General features: G+C 32.3%; 1 protein-coding gene across 8 annotated transcripts; it reads right to left on the reverse strand.

Annotated features, from left to right (window-relative positions):
- Nucleotides 1–566: 566 nt before the first annotated feature.
- LOC107843026 (CAP-Gly domain-containing linker protein 1) lies at nt 567–11,599 on the reverse strand. 8 transcript variants are annotated; one of them, XM_047408491.1, is made up of 8 exons: nt 11,191–11,586; nt 11,001–11,039; nt 10,801–10,839; nt 10,650–10,703; nt 10,508–10,561; nt 8,878–8,931; nt 8,723–8,794; nt 567–982 (listed from the first exon to the last, which is right to left on the reverse strand). In XM_047408491.1, exons 1-8 carry the CDS (start codon nt 11,248–11,250, stop codon nt 830–832), a joined length of 525 nt encoding a protein of 174 aa, XP_047264447.1. In that variant the 5' UTR covers nt 11,251–11,586; the 3' UTR covers nt 567–829. The 8 variants fall into 8 exon arrangements, with proteins under 8 accessions (XP_047264447.1, XP_047264442.1, XP_016542640.1 ...); XM_047408486.1 differs by having other exon boundaries at nt 567–988; nt 11,191–11,581; XM_016687154.2 differs by lacking the exon at nt 11,001–11,039 and having other exon boundaries at nt 567–988; nt 11,191–11,599.
- Nucleotides 11,600–20,702: the final 9,103 nt, after the last annotated feature.

Here is a 20,702-nt window from a genome sequence, read left to right on the forward strand (position 1 = left end):
CACTATAGCAGACAAGTCCCGCTTGTTGGTTCGGTGTGCGTATATTAATTCTAGAGCAAATCACATAAAAGTAGGAGAATTTATAAGATAAAATATTAATTATTAAATTGTCTTCTTAAATTATGCTATTATAACTGTTTTTTTTAATTTTTTCTTTATTTTTGGTAGATTTTGAAAAGTAAAAACTAGTGGTAGTTTTTGTAATATTGACTCTTAAATTGTATAGCCCTTCTATTGATGACTAAAATAAAAGAAACGCCGGCCTGTAATTTATGTTGAGAACAATAACGAGTTTATTGATAAACGAATTCTGACTGGTGCATAAACGGCGACATCCCACCCTAGCACATGGAGTCCAACTTTAAACCTCCAACCCCACATAGAATCATAATGATTTTGAAGGTGTTTACCGCTCAAGCATGTCGTTATATAGTCTAGATTTTGCATCTTGGAGTAAATAGTCTAAGTTCCAATTCAAACATCTAACTTGTGATATTTCTCAAGAATCTAACCTAAACTATGGTCACTTATTTACCGACTTTCTAGGATACTTGGAAACTTCTAAATTACTAAAAATAATTTAGTGACTCGTGCAATAAATCAAATGATCCATGAGATTACCCCTCATGAGTGTCAATAGCAGTACAAGTAAAATCCTTGATCTAACAGCTGAAAGAAAAGGAATCATTCACCAAAGCTACTTCAATGGAAGACATGGTCTCATCATCTATGAGAATAAGAGAACACTTAACCTAGCACAAAATGTCCAACCATATCTCACCAGAGGAGATGAAATGTCGGGAGAGGATGTGCATAATTCAGTCTATTCCTATTCCTTGGTGTCTTTACCGCTGTCCTTTGGCAAATCTTGATCATCCTCTTCACTGTTATCAGGCTTGGCATCTTCGGTCAAATCCTTGGCATTCTCTTCATTGATATCAATCTCGGCATCTTCTGACTCTTTTGTTTCTTCTGAGGCATCCTGAAGCTTTAGGTAGTTCCACAAACAAAAATCAGAACTCCTTTGCAATTTAAAGTAAACTAACAGCTCTCCATCCAATTTTATATGCCACTCATTCCATTTTATGTCATTCCAAATGAATGACACCTTTTTGCTACAACATGTTATTTTCAATGTTTTCGGATACAAGAATCTGTATATGGGTTCAACAACTTCAACACAAGTTCAAGTCTCAAAACAAGAACACCTATAAAGTTCTATAACACCTTTAACACAAGATTAAAAATAATCTATCCAAGAATTGTGTTATTTTTCAGAAATAAGATGAAACAGAATTTTTAAAGCCAAGTCCCCCGACTTCACGGAGTGTCCTTAAGGATTAATTCCCCTCACTGTACCCGAAGTTATGGAATCTTTCTCCGAGGATAAAATGGTCTATAATCCAACTATAGTGGTGCCTCAAACAATTGGATTTGTCGAACTCACTCAACAGCTAATGATCACGAGTTTTTGAAGCTATATAGAGTGTTTTTGCTGTCAAAAATTATCTTAATACCAGAGGAATACATCAGGTATTTATAGCCTTTAAGTGTTCTTTCAAAAAGGAAGCAATGGTTCAGCAAAAAGGCACCTATTCAGTAGTCACGTCACCTGCACCCAGTCTGTGCTGGACCTGCGTCTGATTTGTGGCCGCAGGTGACACTGTCCGAATTTCAATGAGCACCTGCGCCCGCAGGTTATCGAAGTACGCGCGCAAATCGCCCATCAACGCGAAACAGTGTGCCTTTTACCTCGAAGGGTCGCATCCCTTCGAGATGCGTTGGTATGCGTTAGCATGGCATCCAAAATGCGCCCGTACATGGAAAAAAACAATTCTATCAGATTGTTGAATTAAAATTTCACTTATAAAACAAGTTTCAAATAAAATTCATCTAAAAAAATAGATCTCATCGATCGATCATTTGACAAATCTAAATCCAAATCCAAATCCAAAGCCGAGCGAGCGAGCGAGCAACGGCGGCGGCGTGAGGCACCACCTTGTTTCTTGCCTCACTTACCATGTGGAGTAAGTGTTCCATAATATAAACACTTTAAAGCTTCTTTCACCCACCAATATTGGAGAATTTAGTAAGCTTTCCAAAAAGAGTACACTTTTCATTTTAATCTCTCTTTCCCTCCACTATTTTCCTCCATTTTCCATTCACATACACACATAGAACCCAACAATCCACCACATGAATGGGGAATGGCTATCTTATCAAGAAAGATACAGACAAGCATGTGATTATTTAACAAAGACTGATTGCATCTGGATAAGTGGGTTTCCTTTTGAACTTTTCGTAGTGAACATGCATCGGATGCACTCAGTCAATCGGTAGATTTGATATCTGTGAACCGTCGAGCTTTAATGTACACCTAGACAATACATGTCACACAACCAGCCTTTTACCGTTTATGGTTCTCACGGTTTTGTTCTTTTCAGCCATGAACACGTCCCGATTTCATGAGAGCTTAGAGAATAGGCCTTTACTAACATTCTCCTTGAAGCGGCTTCCACTTCGCCCTTACATAAGTGATTTCTAAACATTCAACCCTGTAGATTAAACTATTTGATCAAATCTGCCAAATTTAGATAATCACTAAAAGACTTCACACCACAAGTCTTATCCTTGTTTGCTAAACATTGCCTACATCATAAGAATTGGTTGGGTATAATGACAATGTTGAACTGACAACTTTGTTTGATCTCTTTGAACCTAGCTCTAGGGATCTCTAGTCTGCTAAGTAGAGTTACCGCCATACTGACTTGCCCTAGGCCTCAAACTCATTCCCTTGGATGTCCTCTCAACTCCCTTCTCTAGATAGGCCTTTTGTAAGTGGATCCGACATATTATCCTTTGACTTTACATAGTCAACAACGATAATTCCACTAGAGAGTTTTCTAACGGTATTATACCTCCATCTTATGTGACGAGATTTACCGTTGTACATCATGCTCTCTGCCCTTCCTATTACCGCTTGGCTATCACAGTGTATACATACTGGTGTCACTGGTTTGGGCCAATAAGGAATATCTTCCAAGAAATTTCAGAGCAATCCTGTTTCTTCATCGGTTTTATCTAATGCGATAAATTCAGATTCCATTGTAGAGCGAGCAATACAAGTATGTTTGGATGATTTTCAAGATACCGCTCCTCCACGGATAGTAAATACATATCCACTTGTGGCTTTTACTTCGTTCGATCTGGTGATCCAATTTGTATCACTATATCCTTCAAGTACCGCGGGATATTTATTATAATACAAAGCATAGTCTTGAGTGTATTTAAGATACCCCAAAACTTTTTGCATTGTCATCCAATGAATTTAATTAGGATTACTCGTGTATTGACTCACCTTAGTAATAACGCATGTTATGTCTGGTCGTGTACAGTTCATTATATACATTAAACATCCCAATACTCTTGCGTACTCCAATTGTGAGTCACTTTCATCTTCATTCTTTCGAATTGCAAAGCTCACATCCAATGGAGTCTTGGCAATACCAAATTCCATATACTTGAATTTGTCAAGTACCTTTTCGATGTAATGAGACTGTGACAATGCCAACCCTTGTGGAGTTCTATGGATTCTTATTCCTAAGATCACATCCGCAACTCCAAGGTCTTTCATATCGAACTTGCTCTCGAGCATTCATTTCGTTGTATTTATGTCAGAAATGTCTCTACTGATGATCAACATATCATCCACATATAAACAAACAATGACATGGTGATTTGGAGTGTTTTTAATGTAAACACATTTATCACATTCATTTATCTTGAACCCGTTTGCCAACATGGTTTGGTCAAACTTCGCATGACACTGTTTAGGTGCTTGTTTTAGTCCATAAAGTGACTTGACAAGTTTACACACCTTATTTTCCTTTCCTGGAACCACAAAACCCTCAGGCTGTTCCATGTAGATTTCTTCCTCCAATTCTCCGTTTAGGAATGCTGTTTTCACATCCAATTGATGGATTTCAAGACCACATCTAATTTCTTCCTCCAATTCTTCCTTTTGTTTAAAGCCTTTACAGCAAGTCTTGCCTTGTACTTATCAATAGTACAATCAGCTTTCATTTTCCTTTTAAGATCCATTTAGAACCTAAAGGTTTATTTCATAGAGGAAGATCAACCAACTCCCACGTATGGTTGCTTAAGATTGAATCAATCTCACTATCGACCGCATCTCGCCAAAAGGATGAGTCCGAAAACACCATCGCTTCTTTAAATGTTTGAGGCTCATTTTCTAAGAGAAATGTTACAAAGTCCGATCCAAACGAAGTTAACGTTCTTTTCGAATTCTCATCATTATGTACATCCTCACTTGGTTCATGTCGAGGTCATTTAGACCCTCCACTAGACTGTTCATGCCTAGTTTTATACGGATAAATGTGTTCAAAGAATTCAACATTATCTGATTCAATAACCTTATTTTCATTGATATCCAGATGCTCAGACTTATGAACCAAAAACCGACATGCTTTACTATTTTTAGCATATCCTATCAACATGCATTCCACCGTCTTAGGTCTTATCTTTACTCTTTTAGGCATAGGAACTTGGACCTTCGCTAGACACCCCCACACTTTGAAATATTTCAAGTTGGATTTTCTTCCTTTCCATTTTTCATATGGAATTGATTGTGTCTTACTATGGGGCACTCTATTGAGTATTCGGTTAGCCGTAAGGATAGCTTCCCCCCACATGTTTTGCGGTAAACCTGAACTTATAACACATTCATCATTTCCTTCAAAGTTTGTTTTTTCCTTTCCGTAATTTCATTAGATTGAGGTGAATACGAAGTTGTAGTTTGATGGACAATTCCATTCTCTACAAATATTTGCGCAAAAGGAGATTCATATTCTCCGGCTCTATCACTTCTTATTGTTTTGATCTTTTTCTCTAACTAATTTTCAACTTTAGTTTTATATTTGCCTAAACGCATCTATTGCTTCATCCTTACTATTTAGCATATAGACATAACAGTATCTAGTGCAATCGTCAATAAAAGTTATAAAATACTTTTTCCCACCTCGAGATGTGTTGACTTCATATCACAAATATCAGTGTGGATTAAGTCTAAGGAATTGGAATTCCTTTCAACGAACTTATACAGATGCTTAGCATACTTTGATTCCACACATAATTGACACTTTGATTTATTGCACTCAAAGTTTGGCAAAACTTATAAGTTAATCTGTTTACACAACATTTTGTAATTAACATGGCCTAATCGTTCATGTCATAAATCATAAGACTCAAGCAAGTAAAAGAAGAAACTGAACTTTTATTGATTTCAACATTCATTACATTCATTTTGAATAGGCCCACATTGAGGTAGTCTTTTCCTACATACACTTCACCTTTACTAAGTACAATTTTTCTGGAAACAAATGCACATTTGAATCCGTTTTTGTCTAGAAGTGATACAGAAATCAAGTTCTTTCTTAACTCCGGAACATACAGGACATTGTTGAATGTCAACACTTTGCCTGAAGTTATTTTCAAACACATTTTCCCTGTTCTTTTTACTTTTGCAGTAGCGGAGTTTGCCAAATAGATCTTTTCTTCCTCTTGAGCCAGAGCAAAAGCAACAAATAACTCCTTATTAGCACAAACATGACGGGTAGCACCATAATCCATCCACCATTCGCGAGGAATTCCCACCATGTTGCATTCGGACAACATAACACTCAGGTCGTCGACATTTTTCTTGGACTCAGCAACATTTGCTTGGTCCTTCTTCTTCCCTTTCTTTGGGGCACGACAATCCGTGGACTTGTGGCCAATCTTGCCACAGTTAAAGCACTTTCTCTTGAATTTATTCTTGGGTTGACTGCTTTCGTGTCCTGCTTTCTTGCACTTTTTGGAGTTGTGGTCATCTTCAACAATATTTGCTCCATTCGTTGTAGAATTTCCTCTTGACCTTCTTTCTGCAGCCTTATTGTCTTCTTCAATGCGCAATCTGACGATTAGATCTTCGACAGACATCTCCTTACGTTTATGTTTCAAATAGTTTTTGAAGTCTTTCCACATAGGTGGTAGCTTCTCTATTATTGTTGCTACTTGAAACGTTTCATTCACGATCAAACCTACAATAAAGGTTATGTGAATATCAAGAACATTTTCAAATTGTTCAGCAAAGGTATTTGTCAAAATCATACCTTCCGCTAGGAGATCATGGATGACTATTTGCAGTTCCTGTGCTTGGGAGACAACCGACTTACTGTCTATCATTTTATATTTCAAGAATCTTGCAACGAAGAACTTTTTAGTTCCTACATCCTCGGTCTTATACTTCTGTTCCAGTGCTCCCCATAACTCTTTTGTTGTCTTTGTTCCACTCTACATATTATAGAGATCATCTTGGAGATCACTCAAGATGTAGTTCCTACAAAGGAAATCTAAGTGTCTCCAAGCCTCCACAATCACAAATCGCTCTTGTTCAGAGGTTCCCTCGGACACCTCCGGAGCTTCCTCAAATGTGAACCTTTGAAGATAGAGTTGTAAGGTAGAAGAACATTTTCTGCTGCCATCTCTTGAAGTCAATACCCGCGAACTTTTCGGGTTTCTCCGCTGGTGCCATTGCCGGCGAAGCATTCGTGCGACTTGTTATGGCAATACTAGTTTCCCCCACAGTCGTTGCAGCATCTTGCACTTGACTTTCGTTAGTCATTTTCTTGTCACAACAAGACAGTACATTTAGTATATCGAAATACTTATTAAAAAGTTGCAGCAACTTTAAACACCTCTTGTTTCTAGTTTAACAATGAAGTTTTTATGACTTTCAATCGTCAACCGAGTGATCTTTAACTTGTGGTGGAGATTTTATATCTTCAAATCACTAGTTAAGTTCAAACGGAGGAGAAAGCTTAAAGCTTTAATCTCCAGAAAACAAGCAATACAAATTCTGAAATCCAAAAATATTATTCCGTAAGATTGTTATTTTCAATGTTTTCGGGTACAAGAATCTGTATATGGGCACAACAACTTCAACACAAGTTCAAGTCTCAAAATAAGAACACCTATGAAGTTCTATAACACCTTCAACACAAGATTAAAAATAATCTATCCAAGAAGTATGTTATTTTTCAGAAATAAGATGAAACAAAATTTTTAAGGCCAAGTCCCCCAACTTCACGGAGTGTCCTTAAGGATTAATTCCCCTCACTGTACCCGAGGTTATGGAACCATTCTCCCAGGATAAAATGGCCTTCAATCCAACTATAGCGGTACCTCAAATAATTAGATTCGTCGAACTCACTCAACAACTAATGATCACAACGAGTTTTTGAAGATATATAGAGTATTTTTGTTGTCAAAAATTATCTTAATACTTGAGGAATACGTTAGGTATTTATAGCCTTTAAGTGTCCTTTCAAAAAGGATGCATTGGTTCAGCAAAAAGGCACTTATTCAGTACAGTCACGTCACCTGCGCCCAGTCTGTGCTGGACCTGCGCCTGATCTGCGGCCACAAGTGACACTGTCCGAATTCCAGTGAGCAACTGCACTGCACCTGCGCCCGCAAGTTATCAAAGTGCGCGCACAGATCGCCCAACAGCACGAAACAGTGTGCCTTTTACCTCAAAGGGTCGCATCCCTTCGAGATGCACTGCGTATGCGTTAGCATGGCATCCAAAATGCGCCGGCACATGGAGAAAAACAATTTTATCAAATTTTTGGATTAAAATTTCACTTGTAAAACAAGTTTCAAATAAAATTCGTCTAAAAAGATAGATTTCATCGGTCGATCATTTGACAAATCCAAAGCCGAGCGAGCGACGACGACGACAGCGCGAGGCACCACTTTGTTTCTTGCCTCACTTACCATGTGGAATAAGTGTTCCACAATATAAACACCTTAAAGCTTCTTTCTCCCACCAGTGTGGGAGAATTTAGTAAGCTTTCCAAAAAGAGTACTCTTTCCATTTTAGTGTCTCTCTTTCCCTCCACTATTTTTTCTCCATTTTCCATTCACATACACACATAGAACCCAACACAACATACCCAATGTAATCTCACGAATGGAGTCCGGGAAGGATAGAGTGTACATAGACCTCACCCCTACCTTGGGAGGTAGAGAGGATGTTTTCGATACAGCTTAAGGCTCAAGGAAAAACAGTTCAAAGCATATTAAAAAAGAAATGACAAAAGTGGAGAAATGACAGGATATTATAAAGAGCATAACAAGCAATCTGAAAAAAAAACAGTAACTACAACAATGATATGAAGTACAACAAATTACAAGAGTAATACTATGACTAACTAGTACGTAAGGAAAAGTGAGACAATACTCAACTACCTACTAACCTTCTACCCCAATCCGTGTCCTCCATAACCTCTTATCTAAAGTCATGCCCTCGATAAGATTGCCTCTGCCCAATATTTCTTTGTTCTACCTCTACCTCTCTTTGAAACTAGTTTGGCACCTTTTTACCAACAAGTGGAATTTCCAAAAAATTTCAAGCATTCATATTCTAAACTTTAGTGAAATGTTTTCTCTATGAAGCTAAGGTTTTCCACCATTACGTTAATATTTCTCTTTCACTTCTACAAGTATTACACATAAGTCAAATTAATATGTTAAAATCAATGGATGGTCACTGACATATAAAATGGAAGAAAAAGTAAAACGATAATGCTATCATGATGGGACACGGTGGAAATCATGAGATCCATAGTTCAAAGGAGTTAAAAAGCATTAGATAACTCACCCCTAACTTTCTTAAGCTGGTAGTGACATCTTCCTGTTGTTGCTGAAGAGTTGTTTTTAACTCTTGAAATTCCTGGTTCAAAAATGATTAGTTTATAAAATACTCGACGGAATTTCGAAACATCATGAAAACATATTGAATAGAGCATTGCTCACAGATCTAAGCTTCTCAACTTCAACATTCAGCGATTTCTTAAGCTCCGACAGCTCCTGGTATAAGGGGAAAAAACAGAAACTTCTAAGTGGCTGGATACATTAAGGAAGTACAAGGCTTCCAGTTATAAAAGCCAAATAGACTAAGATTAGATATTATTTGAGGGGATTCGTCTTCCATCTGCCAACCAGATTTTTGTGCCCCGCTTAGGTGTTGATGAGGTGCACGGATGTCCAAGTGTGGAGGCATGATAGGTGGGCTATGGATGGATTCAGGTGAGGTAGAGGTAGACCGAAGAAATATTAGAGGGAAGGTGATTAGACATGATATGAAGCCGCTTCAGCTTACCGAGGACATGACCCTAAATTGAAAGGAGTGAGGGATGCGAATTAGGGTAGAGGTTAATAGGAAAGAGTGTGTCTTTGCTAGTACGTAGGAGTGCTTTGTTTTGTTATTTGTGCTAATAGTCATAGTGCTAGTCTTCTTTTAGAGTGTTGGTGATGTTTGTTGTTTCGGATAGATCGTTAGTATCACCTTTGTGGTAGTCTTGTTCATGTTGTTACTCCTCTGTTCATTTTTACTTGTCACTATTTTTCTAATTAAATTTCTATTTTTACTAGTCATTTTGACATATCAAGAAAAGACAAGAATTTTTTCTATTTTACCCTTAACATTAATTGTTCATTCTCCAAACTATTTTTAAGACATATTACTCTAAACATCAATTAATAGGGATAGTATGGTAAATAGTCATATCAATAATTATTTTCTTACTTGGTGCGGCATTTTTAAGACATATTACTCTAAACATCAATTAATAGGGATAGTATGGTAAATAGTCATATCAATAATTATTTTCTTACTTGGTGCGGCATGTCAAAAACTGATAACTGTTTTTTTCTTGAGCTAGGGGTTTATCGGAAATAGACTCTCTATCTCACCTTTGAGGTAGTAGTATGGGTTGCATATACTTACCCTCCCTAGACTCCACTTGTGGGAATATACTGGATATGTTATTGTTGTGGTGTATTGTGCAAATGGGGATGGGGCAGTTTTGGGGCAGGGTAAAATTTTGGGTTGATCATAAGCAAAATTTCACCGACTGGGAATACCTTATATCCTTGTCCTTTCAGTTATATTGACCTTTTTCCTAGCCTGTGCGTCCTGCCTTTCATCAATTTCTTGTCTCACGTTGATATTCCTAAACACATCTGCTAATCCAATCATCTATTATTTCCAGGAAAAAGCTACTGGTTGTTTTAGCTCTCCATGAACACACATTCCGAAAGCTGACTGAAATCCATCAGTTTTTTCAATTCTAAAACTATCTTTCCAACCAGAATTCGTTTAAAATGTCAAATGGAAGATTCTCAGTGACAACTTCATCCTTCTTCTGCATTTACCAAACTAGCAACTTTTATAATTCCAGGAAGATACATGTTATGCTTCACATACATTAGAGAAAATGAAGCAACAAATGAACTATTGGCGCCAACCAACTCAAAGTCAGACCTTGTGATTTGTCAAGACTATTGAATATGAATCATATGTGCATGGTAAAGTTGATTTAATTCACACAAAGTCTGTTAAATTCATTAACAGCAAATGGAAATGAAAAAAGGATGTACTTACATTGCGGTAGACCTTAACTTGGCCATCTAACTTATATCTCCAACTTTGAAGATCCTGGATATCAAAAAAGCCAAATAGAAAAATATCATCAACAGCAACAAAATAAGTATAGATTCTAGAGATGTTGTTAACATGAGCTTACTGTTTTCAAGCTCTGAATTCTATTGAGCAGCTCTTGCCTTGATTCAGTCAATTCCTATCAACAAAATTAACCGAAATCCTCAGTTACCAAATTCAACTGAAATCAATAACCAAATCCCAACCTTCACATTAATGGAACAGGAAATATTTACCGCAATTTTGGAGCTAGCCGGCACCACGTTCTCTTTCCTCTAACAAATAGACCAAGACAAAAAACAATTAGGTAATTACCAAGTTCAGATTTCAAACAAAAAAGCAACCAATGAAAAAGATTCCATTTTGATGCTAATTCAACTAATAAGTCCCACAAGAAAGGAAAAAAAATGGACATCAACCATAACCGTAGTCTTACCCTACATTTCACTGTTTTCACAACTTGAACTCGTGACCGCTAGGTCAAATGGCAAACAATAAGGGTAAAGCAGACAGCAAATCAGAAAATATCCAATCAGAATTTCAAACAAAAGAAGTAATCCAGTAAAAATTGAGAAAAGAAGAACAACCCAATTTGACATATGAAAGTAGAGAGATGAAAAATATACCGCGGAAAGAGGGGAAGCAGAAGAAGCAGGAGCAGCTACAGTAGAATCGGTGTTTGCCATCTCAAATGGAAGAGTGATTGCTTAGTTTGCCTAGGGTATGGTATGGTATGGTTTAAAGAGCTCGGAACAAGAGAGAGACAAAAGTTTAGTTTTAAAAAAAATGGAAATTAGGAGATGGAGGAGCTGATTAGTGGATGTATTTGGGCGGGCGATTTTATGGATTCACAAAATTTGAAATTGGCCAAGGTGTGAGGTCTCTCTAGGTCTAGTGGTACTTTGACATTGACAAAAGCTGAGTTGAGTTGAGGTTATGTGTATTTTGCAAATCGCACACGTTGAACTTTTGTCGGCAGGCAACCCTCTAGAATGCCAGTTAATACTGATTATTGAACAAATTTTATTTTGTGAGGCAGTTTAGAATTATATATTGTTATTTTCTCCGTTTAAAAAAGAATAATCTAATTTAATTTAGCATTAAATTTGAGAAAATAAAAAAATTTTAAATCTTATAATCTTAAATTAAAGATATACCAAATATATCAAAATTCTTTTTAATTTTATGATTTTAAATATATCATGTGAAAAATTAAAATTAAAAAAAATTAATTTCTTTTAAATAGATTAAAATAGAAAGCAAGTCATTCATTGTTTTAAATAAAGGGAGTACTATTTTAGGACTACTGACTAGAAGACATGGGAGGAATTCCATAGTAGGTAAAAAGGATACAGCAGCAAGGGTAGTTTTGAACTTTCATTATGTTTGACTAGGTAGTAAAAGAAGTGTTTTTATATTCTTGGGGTGTGTTTGGTATGATGGAAAATATTTTTGTGGAAAATGTTTTCCTCAAAAATAAGTTGATTTTCTACTTATTTTTTCATATTTGGTTAGTGACTGAAAAATATTTTTCGAAAAATATTTTATGGTATTTGGTTGGTGAGTAAAGACTATTTTTAAAAAAAATATTTTTTAGTGTTTGATTGGTGAGTGAAAAAATATTTTTTAAGAAAATACTACTAACTGTTAACTAGTATATCAGTACCTCTAACAACTCCACAATTTGTAAGAACTAATTTAAGCATAACAAATAATATCAATATCGAATACTAAAATATTACAATCACTAAATTTAAGCACCTATTAATTAGCAAATATAGGAGGCACTTTTCAATATTTTGTCAGGACAATCTCAAGATGCTACAATCAATAGAAATATAACGGAACGATAAGTTTATTCAACCTCGTAAAATAAGTTACATCGATGACAAAATGAAATATACAATTAGCAAAAGTAACATAGGTAAATCTTCCTCTATACATATGAAAATAACAATATATTCAACGAACATTGAAAATGAGAAAAAATCGAGTTTCACTATTTTTTATTTCAAGCAGTGAAAAATTGAAGTAAAGTACAGTGAAAAATATTTTCGAGTAATATAAATTTTTAAGAAATAGGAATTTTTTGAGTTATTTGAATATGAGTGTTGTTGGGGTAGGGAAGAGGGGTGGGGATTGGGTCATAAGTCACATTTGTCATTTTCTGAAAAATGACTTCCATTGGCTCATGACGGAAGTTATTTTTCCTCAAATGAAGAAAAATGAGTTGTTGTGGAAAATGTTTTCCAAACATTTCATTACAACCAAACAAGGGAAAATAGAAAAATATTTTCCAAAAAACATTTTCCATCGTACCAAACACACCCTTAGTGAAAGATATTTTTTAGGTTTTAATTTCATTATGGTCAAAAAAAAAAAATACTCAAAGAACATGAAGCCTGGAGGGTTTATAATTTATCGACAATGTAAGTTTTGATGGTGAAGGTAAGTTTCAACTGGGAGAGTATGCTATTTAGCTATTCTAAATTTACACTTTTTTCTCTAAGAATAGAAAGTTTAATCAAAATTTATGAAATCGTATCGATATAATATAGTTCTTTTTAAAAATAATCAATCGAATCATATCACAAATATTATGAGTTAAGAGTAGGGTTGTAGAGACCAATCTGTCAAGTTAAATCGAATTGGCAAACCAAATCAAATCGAAAAGAAATCGATTTGATTTGATTGATTTGATGTTAGAAAAAAAATATCGACGATTCTTGATTTGTTTTGATTTTAACCAAAAACAAAAAGTCAAATCGAACTCAAACCAAACCAACATAACATGTGTGTATAAAGAAAATTAATTTTTTATTTATAAAAAAATATTAATTATAATGTACTTTCTAAATGTTTTTTAAATTAGTTTTACTGACTTTCAATATTTAAAAAGTAGAGAGAGAGTGATATTGAAAAAATTACATAGCATGGATAAAAGGGGTCTTTAATTATTTATCATGTTTAAGGTTTAAAATATAGGTGGGGTTGGTTCGGTTTTTATTAAAAAAAAAAACCAAACATGTCGGTTTATTAAAACTATAAACCAAATCAAACCAACATAAAATTGATTTTTTCGGTTTAGGTTTTAGTTGGTTTTTTCAAATTTTTTGATTTTTTTCAGTTTTGCCTTTATAATATTTAGTTTTTACAATTATATTGTGATCGAAGATTAGATCAAATATGTTTTCACTTATGTGCTAATGAAAAATCATAATTATGCAAAAACGAGGAGCGGAAAACTCTCTTGAAACTAAAAAGTGAGATGAAGAGTGAAAAATTAGATTTTAAGTTGGAAAAAATACATAAAGTAGCATATTTAAGTATTAAATTACAAAAAATAGCAACACCTTTACCAAATTACATTTTGTAGCATATGTATTTGTATTTTTGTAGCAACAATTTGCAAAAATACAAAATAAATATCGATCATAAGGACAGTAAAAATCATATGTATTTGTATTTTTGTAGCAACAGTTTGCAAAAATACAAAATACAACTTGCTATATTATGTAATTATGAAACTGTTGCTAGGAAACTCATAATTAAGGGAATAAGTATGTTATTTCTGAATTTTTTCCTTTTAAGTTTATATTGGGTGTTAGATCATTTAACTAGCAATTAATAGACAAATATTGCAACTTAAAGGCCCAAATCTAAATATATATCTATATCTACTTTCAAATTATTGAAAATTACTAAATTAGTTGAAAAAGTATTTAAAAAGTAGATTATAATTAATATTTTATTTATAAAAAAATTTGAATATTATATATATAATATATATATATATATATATATATTATGTCGGTTTGATTCGAGTTCGGTTTGACTTTTTTTTTATCAACACCAAACCAAATCAAGAATGGTCGGGTTTTTTTTTCTAACGTCAAACCAATCAAATCAAACCATAAGTCGATTTTTTTTTTCGATTTGGTTTGGTTCGTCGGTTCGGTCTGACTTGACGGTTTGGTCTGTACACCCCTAGTCAAAAGTTAGTTGAAGAACTAATATTAAATAGGCCCTCATATATAAATATAATAGTTTGTATATTGTGCAATTAATCTCTCATTTAATTAGCTTAAATTTTGACTGACTTAATTAAGCATTTGATTTTTTTTGACGTAATTTTGAAAACTGACTTCTTAATTTTTCAATTTATTTGATTTTTCTCCCTCTTTTAAAAATTTTCATCATCTTCTTCAATTTTTTTCCTTGGAAAGTAGAAACTATTGGTAAGTTTTGTTATATTAATTCTTAAATAGTATATTTTTGTGATTTGTCCAAAGATTTATTACATCAAAAAATATTTCTTCAAAATTTTTCTTTCAATTCATGAAAAAAAAAATGCACATATATATATATATACACACACATATAAAATGCATATGGGTTGTAAATCAGTTTTTGATTTGTACAAAATATTTTGATTCATATTTTATATTGCATATATGTATACAATTATCACATGTTTGTATATAACTAAATTGTATATTTTAGAAGTTAATTTGTATAAACTATGTTTATTCTTCTATTAGATATTAGGTATATCTCAGTTTGTATTATCTATTATTGATATTTTGTATAAGCTAAAGAAAAAAAATGAGAATTCTTACTCCAAAGGAGGGTGCAACGACATTGTGAATGACTCGAAGGGATTTTGCATATACCCAAATATATATATTCATATGAATGTATATACAATAGATATGCATATGCCTATAGATTTTTTTCTATTAGTTGCACACAAATATGTATACCATGTCAATTTTTTAATGTATATATGTATCCAAATAACCATTATATACAATTAAACAGTTGTCATGTGCTGGTATATACATACATACATATACACACACACATTCATTTATACATAAATTTATATATAAAATATGTTGGTTCTTATTTTATACATTACATATAGGTATAGAACTATCATGTGTTTGTATATAACTCAAAGGCATTTTGTATAAATTATATTTAGTCATAAAGTGTATTTACTTGTATATTTCTCTCAGTGTGTTTGTATTTTTCTATTTATTTTGTTATATTTCTTTCACATACATTGTGAATTTGTATATTTATACATATAATATAAATTTATATTCATTTTATACTTTTAAATTTGTATCAATTCATATTGATTTTAAAGATATGAGTTCTAAATATTTATATTTGTATATGAATGTTAAATTTAGAGCTAATTTTCATTTGTATCAATTCTACATTTGTATTTTTATTCATCGCTAATTTTCGTGGATAAATACATTGAATGTATAAATGAATTGAAATTATATTTTAAATTCTAAAGCCATACAAAGAAATCAGAGAAATTTTAGTTTAATATTCTATTTTTTTATTTCAAAAATTAAAAGATAGCTATAACAGTCTATATGAAAAAGAAAGAAACAAAAGATTTTAAAAAAATATGTTGGAGAGAATAAAGAAAGTGAATCACTCCTCTTTTTGTGTTTATCTCTAAATATAAGTGAAACAGTAATAAAATGTGTTAGTTAATATTTGTATATTAGAGTCCTTAGTACATTTAATTACTAACTAAAAAACTATAATATAATTACTAAAACTTAGTCTTAGAAGTTGGGTAAGAGGGGTATAAGTTGGTTACATGTGACGTTTTGTCATACATATTTAGATTTGGATCTTTAAGTTGTAATATTTGTTCATAAAATTAGATAAACCTGCATCTTATGTTTCATTTATTGTAAAAAATTTCATTTTCCCAAACATATTACATTTAACCCACTTTTTAAATTTCTCTCTCCTAAATTACATATACATAAAATCCCTTTTTTTACTTCCACCGTATCTCCCCCCAAAAGTACGGCTAAACCCTTTTTTACTTTCACTGTTTCTCCCCCAAAAGTACGAGTACAATCAAGCAACTGTGTATCTGTCCAACTCCTAATCAAGGTATTCAATTTCAACTTAATCTTCTTCAATTTCAACTGAATCTTCTTTTAACATTCTAAATGTTTAATTTATGAGGATTGTTTTAAAAAAATCATTACATAGTAGAAATTGTCGAGAATTTTCAAAGAAGATTTGTTGCATGTTTTGATTAACTAATTTTATGGATTTCTACTTTACCAAATTATAGTTTAATTATCTGCAGTTAAAAAAAAATTCATTACATAGTAGAAATTTTCGAGAATTTTCAAAGAAGATATTGTTGCATGTTTTGATTAACTAATTTTATGGGTTTCTACTTTACCAAATTATAGTTTAATTATTTACATTTTTCTTCTTTTTAAAAAAAATTGTCTATTTGAAGTAATAAAGTAACAACTTAGTACTTAGTTAATGGAAGATTCTCCTTCGTTTAGTTTAGGATTAACTCAATTAGATAATATCGAGACAACAAATTCACTAGTTGCTTTCGTTCCATTAGTATTTGATTATGAGGAACCTAACTTTGATGAAAACAGATCAAAAAATCTTAACGACCCCATCAGGATGAAAAAGATTATTAAAGCATCAACTTCAAGATCGAAAAAATAAATTGGAGAATCATCAATAAAATTTAAAAAAAAAGTACAATGGTCGACCTCGTTTACCAAAGGTATTTCATCTTTTATCATTTTTTTGGTTATTGGTATATTGTGTTTTTTGAAATTGGTAATTAACTGTTGTGATTATTTTTGGGGGTTATGAAGTTAAGTGTAGAAATTGAATGTGTAAATACAAAATTACTTTGTGTATATATTCTGCATATACATTTTTGTGGTTACTGCTTGTATCTATTAGTAAGTTTGTATGTATTCTACACATACATTATTTATTTTATGTTGTTGAACATATACATAAATTCTATTATGTGTGTTTGGTGTATTGTGTTTTGATGCATTGAATATTTACATATGTATATGTAAATCATATATATATGAGTTGTGTTTTATTGTGTATAGTGTTTTTGAGGTAATGAATAGTACATATGTATGTGTAAAACATATACATAAGAGTTCTGTTTTTTGTTTTATTGTGTATTGTTGTGTACATATACATCTAACATATGTATATTTAGTACATATACATATGTTACCATGTGTTTAAGATTGTGAATAGTACCTATGTATATTTCTAACATACTCATGTCTTATATATGTTGTTATATGTGTAATGAAATGCCTTGTTTATATTTATGTATTGTCCATATAGTCGTTTATGTGTTAGATGTTGTTAGATGTATAATGAAATGACTAGTTTCTATGTACAGTATATGTTTTGACCATATAAGCTTACATATTATGTGTTCTTTATTTTTAATAGGGTATGAAATACCGAATAAAAAATGTTCCTGCGCATTCTTTGCCTTTCGATAGATATTGCAACCGCGTATTTGGTTCATATATAAAGAATTGTGCTGGTGAAGAAGATTACAATCTTTTTCGTCAAATAATCTTTAGGTCTTTTCTAGACATGCTCCAGTATAATTTTCAGGATCAGATTTTCAAATGTATACTTATGCTTGAGTTAGAGCAAGAAAATTAGGATGAAATTCACGTTTACGTGCAGGGAACCACTCTCAAGTTTACTATCATTGGGTTTGCTTTAATAGCTAGACTTAAATGTACTGGAAACATTAAGGAACACCTGTATACTCAATCATCTAAGTCCTTATTAATGGTGAAGTATTTTTCAAGTTTGAAAAATTCTGTCAAAAAGTATATTTTTGTACAGCGATTCAAGGCAGAAAATTTCAACAATAATACCGATGCTTTGAACATGTCCATTCTATACTTTATTCATACCTTTTTGTTTTCACAAATACGCGATGCTAGAATTAGCAGATCAAACTTTGTGATGGTGGAGGATGACATGTACAAACAATTCCCATGGGGGAAGGCTTATTTTCAAAAGCTGATTGCAATATGGAGACAAGATTTTTTTTGTTGAAAACAGATATACTCTATTGGGGGAATGACTCATGTGTTGAATGTTTGGATGTATGAATGTTGTTTTATTGTAGACAGTACTATAGTTGAGCGTGTCGGTAATGTAATTCCAAGGATTTTTAACTGAAAGGTAGTTGGGATTAAGGTCAAGTATGAGAAGTACATAGCCGGTAAATTCAGCAAGATAAATATTTAGTACTATATTTCGAGTTAAAGTTTTTATTTCACTGTGTTGACTTTTCGGTGAATCTTAATGTAGCTATTTTTTATGCTTAACAGTTTGTATACACTAATTTACGACCAACTCGTGAAGAAATGCAAAGGCTTGATTTGCCAATGATTGACGGCGTTAAATTAAATGATGATGAATTTGCCTTCTCACATGATACTTATCTAGATCGTAGTGGTAAAAGGCATGTTGACGACATACATACTCAGTCGGACATGGACCATCAAGATTTTGAGGATTTCAGTACTGTCCCACCACCTGAAATCCCAAGAAAGGTAGCTCTGAGTACTGATGCATCAACATCGCAACCTACGAAGAAGAGGAGGACAGTCAAATTTGATGCTATAACTATTCCTATGCAAGATAGTGATAAAACACCATCGTCTGTTTCAGGAAAAAATATGCCAACAAAACAATTACGAATTTTTTATTCAGAGCGTGTTGATGCACCAATGATAACTTCATTATCTGGCAAGTCAAGTCTCCAAGATAGTTCTGATCAAAAGTGAAATAAGATGAAGTTGTTCTTAAAGTCTTATGTAAGTTTTTGCATATGGTAAACACTATGTACAATTAAATTGTGAAAATATTAAGAAATTTGTTGTCTTTTTATATGCATGTTGATAAAAAAATCACCTTTCTTCACAAACTAATGATTAAACAACATGAAGAATCAAATGACAAAAAAGATAAACAACACGTTGAACTAATGAGCATGCTGAAACATATCAAACACACCGATGAGAAGGTAAAATAAATTGATTTTACGTTTCACAATTAATGATTTTGTATTTAACTATTGAATTATATTTGTGTCATTATCATTTTTCTGGTTTATATTATTTATTTTTTGAAAAAAAAAATTCTATAATATTGATATACATCATAAATTGTTGAAAGAATTTTTATTTTAATTTCATTCAGAATTGTTCACTTAGACAGACTACTTAATTATACAAAATCAGGTTGTTGAGTAATCAAACTTCATATGTAAATACGATACGGTTATGGATGTTATGAAATATACACACACACTGTTATGTATATATCTAAATATACATAATTTATGTTTTGCACATTAAACAATTTAAATAACAAAGTTATGTATATTGTTCAATATACATAATATTGATATGTATATTTAGTTTATATATCTTTGTATTTTATATTTTATAATATACATAACTGTGTGGTCTATACTACCCCAACATATAAGACTGTCTTATATATATTTCCAACTTATGCATACATAATGAATTATTTATGTTGGATGCAATAAATATTTTATTTATTACTCTACGTGTTATATCTTTATCAACCATTTGGGCAAAAAATAAATCATTCAATGTAAGTTTTTTTAATTTTTTTTTTTCCAAAAAACAGCAACAGGATCATGATGTGGAATGTTTACAAAAAAAAGATGTTCCATCAAAAGAGTAGGATGTTGATATGAATTTCTTTTCAACAGAGGAAGACAATGCAAAAGTAGTATGTTTTATAACTATACATTTTTTGTTATCCTACGTTGATGTTTTTCTTACACATATGTAATTCTAATGTCATAAGGATGATGAATTTGGAGGGTTTACAACTGAGGGCATACCATTACTAGAAAATGTCAAAGAGATGAATATCGTCACTAATTCGAAAAATAAAGAAAAAAAGATATTTTGTTACAAAATAACAGTTTCACATAGTGAGATATGGATATTATAAAATACACACACACAGAGTTATTTATATATCCAAATATATTTCATCTCTGTTTGTACATTAAACAATTTAAATAACAAAGTTATATATATTTATCAATATACATAATTGTGTTATGTATATTAATTTTTCATACATAACTATGTAGTTTATATTTTATAATGAACATAAATGATTTGTGTATAGTACACAACATACAATACTGTGTAGTATATATTTATAACTTATGTAAACATAATAAATTATTTGTTGTATTTTTTCAAACAACATCAACAGGATC

Source organism: Capsicum annuum, chromosome 1 (genome assembly GCF_002878395.1).
Source record: "Capsicum annuum cultivar UCD-10X-F1 chromosome 1, UCD10Xv1.1, whole genome shotgun sequence".
Taxonomy (NCBI): domain Eukaryota; kingdom Viridiplantae; phylum Streptophyta; class Magnoliopsida; order Solanales; family Solanaceae; genus Capsicum; species Capsicum annuum.

Coding starts and splice junctions, on each gene's coding strand:
- LOC107843026 (XM_047408486.1), bottom strand. CDS start 11,250: ATGGCAAACACCGATTCTACTGTAGCTGCTCCTGCTTCTTCTGCTTCC. Junction 10,562..10,649: donor GAATTCAGAGCTTGAAAACA/GTAAGCTCATGT, acceptor TTTGATATCCAG/GATCTTCAAAGTTGGAGATA. Junction 8,932..10,507: donor AAGTTAAGGTCTACCGCAAT/GTAAGTACATCC, acceptor CCCTTATACCAG/GAGCTGTCGGAGCTTAAGAA.